The sequence below is a fragment of the Mus caroli genome, chromosome 1, assembly GCF_900094665.2.
Source record: "Mus caroli chromosome 1, CAROLI_EIJ_v1.1, whole genome shotgun sequence".
NCBI lineage: Eukaryota > Metazoa > Chordata > Mammalia > Rodentia > Muridae > Mus > Mus caroli.
This window is the reverse complement of record NC_034570.1, coordinates 181,526,083-181,537,016: the sequence shown is the minus strand read 5'-3', so window position 1 is coordinate 181,537,016 and position 10,934 is coordinate 181,526,083. Positions and strand designations below refer to the sequence as shown.

Sequence of the window (10,934 nt, the reverse complement as noted above, 5' to 3'; positions counted from 1 at the left end):
ATTTCACCTTTTTTTTATCAGGGTTATTAAGTAGAGTACTAAGAATATGATATAAAGGAATGAGACAAAAATACAAAGCTTCCTAAATATCTGGGAAAAAAAAAAAAAAACAGGCAACACAGTTAAAGACCTAAATTCTATATATATGAAAATATAAAACATAAAGGAAGTGTGATTTTATAAATTTCCAATACTACAAATCAATGTAGCAATATTTAAGCTTCTTATAGAAATCCAGTTGTGATATTGCTTTCAGATGATAGAATGATTTCAGAGAGCTCACACCTCTGAAACAAAGGGTAAAGAGGAAGGTAAAACTAAGAAACGCTCCAGGGACATGGTCTAGGGACCAATATTGGCTCTTGGAATACAAAAATAAACTGTGGCAAACATCAATACTGTTAATGTTTAAGGGGAAGTCACTGTAAACCCTGTCTCTATTTCTACATCAGTAACAAAAGGGGAGGAGATCATAGCAGGACCAGACGACACAACTGCTCCAAGCAGTGACATGAGCAAATGGGGAAGTGAATGAGCCGGCAGACTCACTAACGGAAGTGCGCAGAACCACTGAGCTTTTGTTTCAATAAGTGTCCACTGATATTGTTGCCACGAAGATACAAATTTCAAGTTATTCACGTATTTTAAATCTACTGTAAGTGCTGATGTTAAAATTAGGGGCAAGATTCTACAGAGAAGCACTTTCCTGGGGGGCAGTGGTAAGCCCCAGAGCAAAAAACTAAAGCTTCTCTCTCCTTCCCTAGCGGTGACCTCCCTCTCACCCTCCCCCCTACGGTGGCCATCTACAGGCAAGAAGCACATCTCCTTAGCATCATTCCGTGTATGCTCCTCTTTGGTACTCTCTCTGTGCCAAGTACCACTCAAAGTTCCTAAAGCAAATCATTCCTTGTGGTCTCAACACTTCCAGGGCGGCCGCTCCTACTCCTTACGCGAGGGAGGGCTGGGCAGGGAGCTGCATGCACACCTTTATCTCCAGAACTCGGGAAGCAGAGGCAAGCACATCTCCAAAGTGAGTGCCTGGCCAGCCAAAGCAACAGTGCAGAACACTGTTCAAAAACAAATATATTAAATGAACAAATGCTTATTTCATGTGATTTGGTTCAGGGTTCATATTTCATAGCCTGTAGCAACCTTGATATCAGGAAGGCACTCAGTGAAAGAGTTTTTTTCCTCAAGAAAGTAGCCTGCTGATCTGGAGGTGTAACTCAAGGGTTGAGGGCTTCAAGTAGGTATGTGGTGGCCCTAGCTTTTATCTCCTGAGAAAAACAAACAAACAAGCATAACTACCTCAGCCCCTATGGAGTGACATATGTCTACAGTCGAGCAGCTGGAAGGTAGAGACGTCCTCACCTCCACAGTGAACTAGGCTAGCCAGGAACATGAGACCCTACCTCAAACGTCCATATAAACCCACTTATCAAGCACTCCGTGAACATCAGACAATGGGTGAGGCTCTAGGATTATAGGGAGCCTGTGGGTGAGACCGAGGCAAGCGTCACCCTCCAGCGAGTGCATCGAGTGCATCGTTATCACTGACTGGAGAACAAGCTGCAGTGTACTTCCTTCCAGAGCAATGCTTCTCAGATGCTTCTGCACTCACAGGAAGAAATAAGGTAAAAGTAACAGCAACAAAACCCACCACATTCTGCAGCTCAGCTTAGCTCTGCTCTACAAAGATGAATACACATCTCCAGCCATCAAAGCCTGAGATCAGGAGGAAACTAAACCTAATCTGCATTAGCTTTCCCCAGGCCAGCAAAGGTGAGAGCGACAGCCAATCTAAGGAAAGCACCCTTTGCTAAGCTACGGGCTCGCAGCAAGCCCCCAACCCCTGCTAGCCAGACTTTGGCCCAAAGCCTCTCAATGCTCCATAGAAATTCTGGAGCTCCCACTTACAATGAAGATCTTTAAACTGCTTAATGTACTGAGACTTTAATTAAGTGTGTTTGGTTAATAATGACTTTACCAAAAAAGAAGTGAACGAAAGTCAAAACAAAATACTTTAAATAAGTACATTTTGTTTTAAATATAATCTCTCTCTCTGAAATTTGCCAGTCTTCTCTTAAATTGGAGGAGAGACAGGCTAATTTACCTCAGATCTCAGTAATGCATGCAGAAGGAGATCCCTGGCTAAACTAGTATCTTTTTTTAGACTATCTTTCAAGTATCAGGAACCAGCAGTATAACGTGTCTCCAGAATGCAATGTCTGTATATTATTTGCCTCTGAAGAGCTAGTGGCAGAAATGCTCACCTCTCTCTAGTACCAAGTGAGCCTGCATATGAACCCCACTGTCTTCAGAGTCCTTTCAAGACGTGTTCATCTGAAAAGACAAGGTCAGAAACAGGCAGAAGGACCTGGAAATCTCCTTTCTATCTTCTGTGTCTACATGTAGTTCTCCAACTCTGAGAAGACAAACTAAATAAAAAATTCTGGGAAGCTGGACATGCTAACTCATGCTTGTAATCCAGAAGATCAGAGGTCGGAGCTGGAGGATCATCGTGAGTTCAAGGCCAGTGTGCTTTCATTCTCTTATTCTGGTAAAGTGATCGTTATTCAAACACACGTAATTATAGTCTGAGTGCATTCAACATTTTAAAGATAGTCATTGCAAGTAGAGGCTCCAGAAGTTCCAGGGGATGTAGAATAAGACCCTCTCTCACAAAACAATCAACAATAACAAAAGAGGGGCTTGGGCTTATGGGCCTCATTATTCCTCATCCAAGAATCACAGCTGCATCTGAGGGGCTCATTTTGTTGGCCTCTTTACAGAAATTTGATAAATCTTCTTGTACATCCCAAAGGAACCTATTTATGTATTTATGTATGTATTTATTTATTTATTTATTTATTTTTACTGCAAGTATTCTACTACTAAGTTATATCCCTAGCCCAGAAATCTGTTATATTAGTAAAAAAAAAAATGTTTTTCTGATAAGAAAATGCAACTTTTCTAAGAAAAGGAAAAAAGACATAAGCTTTTTGATTTTGATTGTCTCTGTCCGGCAGAATTTTCTATGATGATAGCCTGATCTGTATCTGTACTTTACAGTTCAGCAGGCCCTAAGCCACGCAAGTACCAACAGCTGAGGGGTTGTAGGCATAAGTAAACTGAATTTCAGTTTCACGCTGTTTTAATTAATTCACATCCAGCTAGTTACTACCATCCAGGACAAGGCAGGTTAGATCATCAGTGTAAGTCCTCAGCGGAGCAACCTTGTCTTGTCTTACACTAAAATACCAGTTTGAAATCTCTCATTCAAAGCCAGTTTTCTGATATTTAAAACTTCCTTTTAAGTGGATTTTCAAGAAAAATTTGGCAATTTTTATTCTAAAATATGAACATACTAGAAATGCTAGTGTGATCATAACAGACAGTCAAGAGAGCAAACTATGCAGCAATGGCAGGAGTTAGTGAGCAGGCGCACTGACAAAAGGGTCTAAGCAAACAAAGACAGGGTCATGGCTTATGGGGCAAGAACCATATGTGTGTGAAGGACTGATTCATTTCTATGCTTGCTTCTTTACAGAATTTCAATAAATCTTCCTGTACACTAACAAGGAGCCCTGTTTGTTAGTTTTAAGAGCCAGAAATTTGTGGATGTTAGGCAAGTGTTTTAACACCAAGCTACTGAGCAGACCTGACAATTCCTTTGACATTGTTCAATTTTTCATCTGTGAAAGAAAAACAGCATGCCTACTGTTCTCTTGATTGGAAGAGAAGAAACGGGACACATAATGCAAAGAAAGGAGCTCACTAACGCCTATGCAGGTTATCATCTTTAAACCTGCTCAGGCTTCCATCAAACCGAATTCCTACTTTGTTGGACTTCTTAACCATTCTGCTATGATCAGGCTGTGACCAGACTCTCCAAAAGCAAGTGTTCTGCTCACTAGAAACTAAAATCTGATGAAAAACACGCAGCAGCCTAAAGAAGAGCAAATGTTTGGAAGCGACTAAAGCACAGAGGTCACACCATGACCGCGGAGAGACAGGTAGTAAGGAAGGAAGAAGACACCTCAGGAAGCTTTGCTTCAAAACACACAGGAGGTGAGCCGTGTTCCCAGCACTTGAGAAGCAGCCCCGCTTAATGCCAGTGTGGGTGACATGTTTGGGGATGGTCAAGGATATAGAAACAAAATCTTGTCTAAAGAAAAGCAAAACAAGTAACACCCCACCACCACCACCACCACCAAAGAAAAGAAAACTAAGAAAAGGACAACTGCAGGAGTCCTAGCCACAGGTGACAGCCTTCAGGCAGCAGCGCTCATCTCTCATCATCTCAAGGTCAACACTCACTCCATCAGGCTGGTCCGCATAAGTATGTACCACACATAGATACAGATGTTTCAGTTATTTCATTGTTTTTAAGAAGAAAAAAAAAATACAAGCTGCTTTTGAAAGCCTAAAAGCTCATTTTAAACAAGCAAACATAAGTATACTGAGCTACCAGCTATTACATAGAATACTTGGGAAAGCCAATGACATCAAGCAAGCAAGGCAATTAAGAGGAGATTCGGCATGACAGGCAGGAATGTCATTTTCTCTCTATCATTAGTATTGCTACCAGGCACTGAAAAGGACAAGGAGCTTGCTTACCCAATAGTATCCACAAAGATATCGGCATCTCAACAGCTCATTACCAAGAAGCAATGCAGGTACCGTGCCAGGACCTGACAGGGTACCAGACAGCAACGAGGGAAGGAAAAACCCTTCATCTGGGGCCACAGATACATTCCCTCACACAGCAGGAGGCTGCCAGGGCCTGTGCTGTCACTCCCTTTCTGGTGTATGGATAAAATCTGCAGATGCAGGCAGTGCAGACAAGAGGGAGACAGAAGCTAAAAATGGAGAACCATTTTTGCTGTCTGATCCTTAAACACTACCCTCCACTCTCGCTAGCTGTGAACTGCAGCATAGCTGCTGAGGAGTCTGCCCACCAGTTTTGTTTCCATAATAAAAGTTTCCACATCTCACAAGTGCTAGAAGCCTCACCCTTTCTGCATTATTCTAATCCTAAAGAAGAAATAATCAATAAAAGAAAATAAAGGATACTGCATTTAGGCAGAAATGGAAGTTCTCAAAATATGTGAAGTTTACGTATAGAAAATGCACACCTTGTCTCATGTGGTGCTATTAAAGTCCACTTCAGCACAGCATTACCCCTTGTCCCCAAAACGAAATTTAAAAACAAAAGGAGAAATCCACTTAAAGACACTCAGGGAAATTAGCATAACATATTTAAAAATTTTTAATAATAGATTTATGAGATAAAATATAAATTCTAGGAAACAAAAGAAACATAACAGACATGGGGAACACTTAGCTTAAAACATTACACAGTGCAGTATTACATTACATGAGAAAAACTTATTAAACTATCTGAGCAGAAATATGTATGTCTCTGTGGCTCTTCTGAATGTCCAATGCTTATGGGCTAAGTATCTTACATCTTCCCTACGGAAGCCCTCAAGTCCTATGTAATGCATTCATTCCTATTCCTCTGTGATAGCTTTTAAGGACCAACTTTAATGAGTCAATGTCAATCGCATAAAAATACACTACTTAAGGCATCTATCAACAATATTTAATTATAAAACTATACTTCTGAAAACATTAGGCTTCCTGGCTGAGGTTTTGGTGAGAAATCCAACAAGACTATTTGTTCCTAATAGCCAAGGCATTCTCAACTGAAAGCACAACATAGATTCAATCATGGCTCCTGACTTATGCATAGCATTGCAAATTGGTTCCTGGGCATTAAAGTGCTCTCTCCCTCTTACCTGTGTATCCAGCATACCAGCCCCAGGAAGCCACCATTCCTAAAAGCCATTTGTACATGAGTCCTTCGATATACCAGAAGCGCTTACTGTCCAGCACTCGGAGTGGCTGCAGTATAATTACATAGCAGATGTAGGATGGAATAGCGACCAGGTTGTTGGCGACCATGAAGGCAAATCTCATCAGGGCTTTCGCTACGATCCAGCCCAGCCACGGAGCTTCTTCCACGGTCACGGCCATTCTCACATTGGCGTCGGTCCTGTCTTTCTGGGGATGAAAGGAAAAAATCATTTCAAAAGGAAAAATGGGTGCAGTCGGCGGCAGCAGCAGCAGCACAGAAATCTCCAGCACAAAAATACAAGAAAACGCGAGGGTCTACGCTCTCCCGATGCAGCGCTCGCTCGCCCGCTCGCCTGCCCGCCTGGCGATCTCGAGGGCAAATTCCAGAGGGGGACAGTGAGGAGGGAGGAGCCGCACAAGGTCAAGAGAGCCGTTCTGCGGGGCACGGGCCACGGCGAACATAGTTAACCAACGCTAGACCGTCCCGCTAGCCGGTGGCGGCCCCGCACCGCGACCCTCCGTCTCCGCACGCTGCCCCGGACCCGGACCCAGACCCGGACCCGCCGGCCGGAGGTCCAGCCACGCCGGTCCTGAACGCCCGGCCATGCCTTTACCGGGGCTCCCCCAAGGGCTCGTCCGCAAGAGCGGGGTGCTTGCTTTTCCTCGCCTCTGAGCGGGGAAGGAAAGGAGAGGGGCCCAGGAAGGAGGAGGAGGAGGAGGAGGAAGATGAGAGGAAGCCGGCGGGGAGGGGGAGGGGAGCGGGACCAGAAGGTGAAGCCGAGGGGCGAGGGATGCGGAGCCCGCGACGCCCGGCTGAGGAGGCTCGGGCAGCGGTTTCCTCAGGTGAGGAGCGGGACGGCCTCCCGGTCGCCGCGGCGGGCTCTCCTCCGCCGGGTCCCCTCAGCGGGCTCTCCACGGAGGGCTCCCCTCGGCCAGGTATCCTCCTCGGCGGGCTCACCTCAGTGGGCGCGAGCGGCGAGCGGCGACAGGGCCGAGGGCCGGCGGCGGCGGCAGTGGCGGCAGCGGCGGAGGCGGGAGTCCCTGGCCCGGGGGTCGCGGTCATGGACGCGGCTGCGGCGGCCCAGGCGGCCCGAGGCGCGGCGCGAGCGGGCGCGCGGGCGCCCTAGTCCCCTCGCGGCTGCCTGCGGACAGAGGCGCGGTGGGGACTCAGAGGCCGGACCTGTCACCGGGGCGGGTCCCGGGGAGGCGGGCGATGCCCCGCGCCCCCGCCTCCGCCTCCTCCCCGGGCCTACCGCGCCCTCGGCCCTCGGGCCGCCGCCGCCTCCTCCACAGGCCACGCGACCAACGGCACCCTTCCCCGCCCCCAGCGCCTCCCGGGCCCGGCCCGCCGCGCCCCAGGTTTACCTCGGGCAGGCCGGGGCCCAGCCCGGGCTGCGGGAGCCGGAAGAATGCATGGCCGGCGGAAGGAGGAGGAGGCGGCGGCAGCGGCGGCGCGGCCCTCCCGGCTCCAGGTCCCCGGAGGCGTGGAGACTCGCTCGCTCCCCAGGGCCCGGTGGCTGCGTGCGCCCCGGCCGGCGGGGCGGGTTGGCGGGAGGAAGCGGCGGCGCCCCTGAGCGCCCTCTAACGAAGGCGCGGCGCGGCCCGCCCCACGGACCCCCTAGTGCGCGGTCGAGGGCGCCCCGGGCCGCCCGGCCTAGGCCCCGGACGTCGCCGAGCCCCGAGTCGGGCGGGGCAGAACGCTGCTCGGAAAGGTCTGGGAAGAAGGCCGGCCCTGCCAGCGCGCGCGGACCTTTCGGGCCCTCCTGGACCCCTTTCAGCCAAAAGGGCCGCCGCGCTGCATTGTTGCGGCTCCTTGGCCGCCCCAGGCTGGCACGCTTTCTCCTTTTCATTCCTAAAGAAACTCGCTTGGGCTCAGGGCTTTTCTTCTGAACCTCCCCAAGGCATTACGGTCTAGCGTTTTAAATCAATTGTTTTAAGTGCCAGAGTTCTTGTTTCTGGAAAGCACCTGAAACCTGAATGACAACATTTTCAATCCCGCTACACACCACACACACACACACACACACACACACACACACACACACACGGTGGGGGCAGATCAGTGAGAATCCAGTGGTCTGCACAGAAATAGAACTGAGTTAATGAAGGAAGAAAAAAACAATTAGCCACATGCTCGATACTGAAACAATGGCCTTAGGAACTCCTAGCCAGCCCTGATCACTACTAGGACATTAGCTGAATTTGGGTTCAAAGGCTGAACACCATAAGGAATACAGACAGCATACCTAAAACAAAACAAAACCACCAAAACCAAGGGTCCTTTCAGACCCAGTGTCTCTTGTTGGGTGTGGTAGCTCATGCTCCTAATCTCAGCACTTGAGAAGCTGAGGCAGGAGGATTGATGTGAGCTGCAGGCTAGCTTAGGATAAAGAATGAGTTAAGAGACCCTGTCTATGAATAGGTAAAGCCTTGTGAATAGAGCAGCAGTTTGTTTCCTCCTTCTTTTAAAACCAGGCCTTACTTTCAATGTAGTCCAGGCTGATCTGTAATTTATAACATAGCTCAGGCTGGCCTTCAACATGTAGAAAACATCCTGCCTCATTCTCCCCAAAGTTGGGGTCATAGGTTTGAACCACAATGCCCAGCTAGGATGGCAGTTTTCACGTGTCTCTAGGGAACTGCCATATTTGAAGGAGTATCACTTATTGTCTGTCTCTACTGTGAAAATGTCAAAGCCCAGTGTGGTAGTTCTCATCGATAATCCCAGCACCAGAGAGGCTAAGGCAGGAGTGCCAGGAGTCCTGGGCCAGCCTAGGCTACTAGACCTTGTCAAAAAAAAAAAAAAAAAAAAATCAAACCAAAAAAAATGTTCATGCTTTGATAAAACTGTCCCTCTCTTCCCTCCCACCTTGATCCAGGAATGACAGGAAAGCTGCATTTTGCCATGTGGAAATATTTTTTTAATTCCCATTCTACACAGAACCTGTATGATATAGATATATAAATAATTTCCATGTATGTTAGCCTGTATAGCTATTACTATCCTTTACCTGTTCACAAACATATTTTACTGTACAGGACATGCTAGGGATGTAGCTCATGTGTATTTTCAAGGCCCAACCCAGCCTGTGACAAAGCACAACTAAAAAGAATTAAAGGCAATTGGCCGAGTCAAGGAACTGTCCATAGAGGCTCAACTGATGAGTAGCAATAGAAAAATCAGATACACCCATTCATTGGCCATTCTTCCTTTCAGTTTAGGCACCAAGACCTTCAAATAAACCTAAGGAGAGAAGTGTAATAAGATGACCATTCAAGTTGTGTCATTATATTCTTAAGGAAGATAGGCAAAAGAATCAAACATCAATTTCTTCAAGGATTCCACTTGTTCTCATCTCACTCAGCTTCTCCACATGTTGTGGTACCCACTGACACTGATAACAAGCATCGAGACTTACATCTGCTTACTAGACGGTAGAACATCTGCCTGAACACTAGATACACTAACTTAAGAAAATTAGCACTTGCTAGCCAAGCAGTGAAGCTCAAGATTTCGGTTCCAAAAGCATCATTTGTGACATTTTACCACAGTAAGAACCCAGATACATAAAAGAATAGTATAACAGGAGATCTTGGGAACCTGCATTTTTCAGAGTATTAAAGGAATGCTGGGTATGGTGGAGCACACCTTTGATCTTAGTACTCCAGGGCAGAGACAGGTGGATCTGAGTGAGTCTGAGGCAAATTTGGACTATGTAGTGAGTTTCAAGGCAGCTGAGGCTATGTAGAGAGAGACCCTGTCTCAAAAATTTAACCAATCAACCAAAGAAACAAAAATTGTTAATAGGAGATTCTGAGGTTGGTAGTTTATAGACTTTAAGTAACCTGAATCTTAGAGGTACAACCTTTTAATTGCAAGTTATTATTGGATCACAATCTTTTAATTGCAAGTTATTATTGGATCATGTCTGTTCGGTCTGCATTAGTCCACAACAAAAAGCTAGTCACTAGTTTTCATCAAGTTCTGGAAGCTAAAGCCAAAGATCACGGTGTGGACAGGGTTGGTTTCTCTGGCCTGTCTCCTTGGTTTGCCCTGTACTCACATGGCATCTCTCTGTAAGCATTTGTCTCTAGCTCTGTCCCAATCCCTTCTGGTGTTTCACCGAGAGACGGGTCTTCATAGGAAACCAGCAGGCCAGCCCTCACCTCCTCATTTGGCTCAGACGGTACTCTACTGAAGTGTCTTCCTTTCAAATGCTGAGATTAGAGTCATGTGCCACCACACCCAGTCAGACCTCTTAAAAGATAACCAGTCTGATTGGATTGAGGCCCACACTAATGGCTGCGTTTCAAAATAGTTGTCTCTTTTAAGGCCCCAGGTCTACTTGCATTCTGAGGAAGCGGAAACTGAGTTCCAGTGTATGAATTTCTGGGGTGCTGTTCAGCCATAGCATTCTCTTCTCTACACTGCAGCAGACATTCTCATTTTAGTTGCTCTTCAGGCAAAGTACCAGGAAGCCCAGTTCCCTCAATCATCTCGTTATGTTAACTAGCTTCTACCCAGGAGGATTTGCTTGGTTGTTGTTTGGTGGGGGAGAACCTAGGGCTGAATGCCTGCTAAATATGCCCTTTACAGCTCTAGCTGTACCCTGGCCTACCCTTACAGGAAGCTGCCTGTGCAGCTTTTCTTGAAGTTCAGCAAATTGTGCAGCACACCATGCTACAGGTACAAATATGCCAACAGCATATGGAAGGGACTTTTCTTAGCTTTCTGACCACAGAATTATGTTCAGTTTAAGATAATTAAACCTCTATAAATCATGAAAAATGGTGTTTGGTCTAACTTGTTCAGGAAACCGTTTCAGATGGTGTTTACAGCCATTTCTTATATTTCAACTTTCATTTTAGTTTCTCATGTTGCATTCATTTTTTTTTCCTCTTTGCATATAATAACTTTTTTGCCTTGCCACTTTTTAACACTAACTTGCTGAGGTTTTCCTATGGTTTATTTGCATTCTACCACATGCAAATAGAGATATAAATTCCTTGAATGATCCTAACAGGAAGATCAGAATGGCTGTAGAAAAGTCAGTGACAACTGGCTTCCAGTT

General features: G+C 46.4%; 2 protein-coding genes across 4 annotated transcripts in view; one reads left to right on the top strand and one right to left on the bottom strand.

The window, feature by feature from the left end:
* Lpgat1 (lysophosphatidylglycerol acyltransferase 1) overlaps nucleotides 1–7,404 on the bottom strand; it is a 65,985-nt gene extending 58,581 nt beyond the window's left edge. The window contains exons 1-2 of one of the 3 annotated variants that reach the window (XM_029480923.1): nucleotides 7,228–7,404; nucleotides 5,805–6,069 (exon numbers count right to left, since the gene is read on the bottom strand). In XM_029480923.1, coding sequence (XP_029336783.1) covers nucleotides 5,805–6,042 — 238 coding nt within the window. In that variant the 5' untranslated portion in view covers nucleotides 6,043–6,069; nucleotides 7,228–7,404. Of the gene's footprint in view, nucleotides 1–5,804; nucleotides 6,070–6,820; nucleotides 6,983–7,227 lie in introns of those variants that run through there. The other 2 variants (XM_021184016.1, XM_029480950.1) reach the window with 2 other exon arrangements.
* On the top strand, nucleotides 6,924–7,752 carry LOC110296647 (translation initiation factor IF-2-like). Its single transcript, XM_021165367.1, has 2 exons — nucleotides 6,924–6,972; nucleotides 7,034–7,752. The coding sequence occupies exons 1-2, from the start codon at nucleotides 6,924–6,926 to the stop codon at nucleotides 7,750–7,752; spliced, it is 768 nt and encodes a 255-aa protein (XP_021021026.1).
* The last annotated feature ends 3,182 nt before the right edge of the window (nucleotides 7,753–10,934 follow it).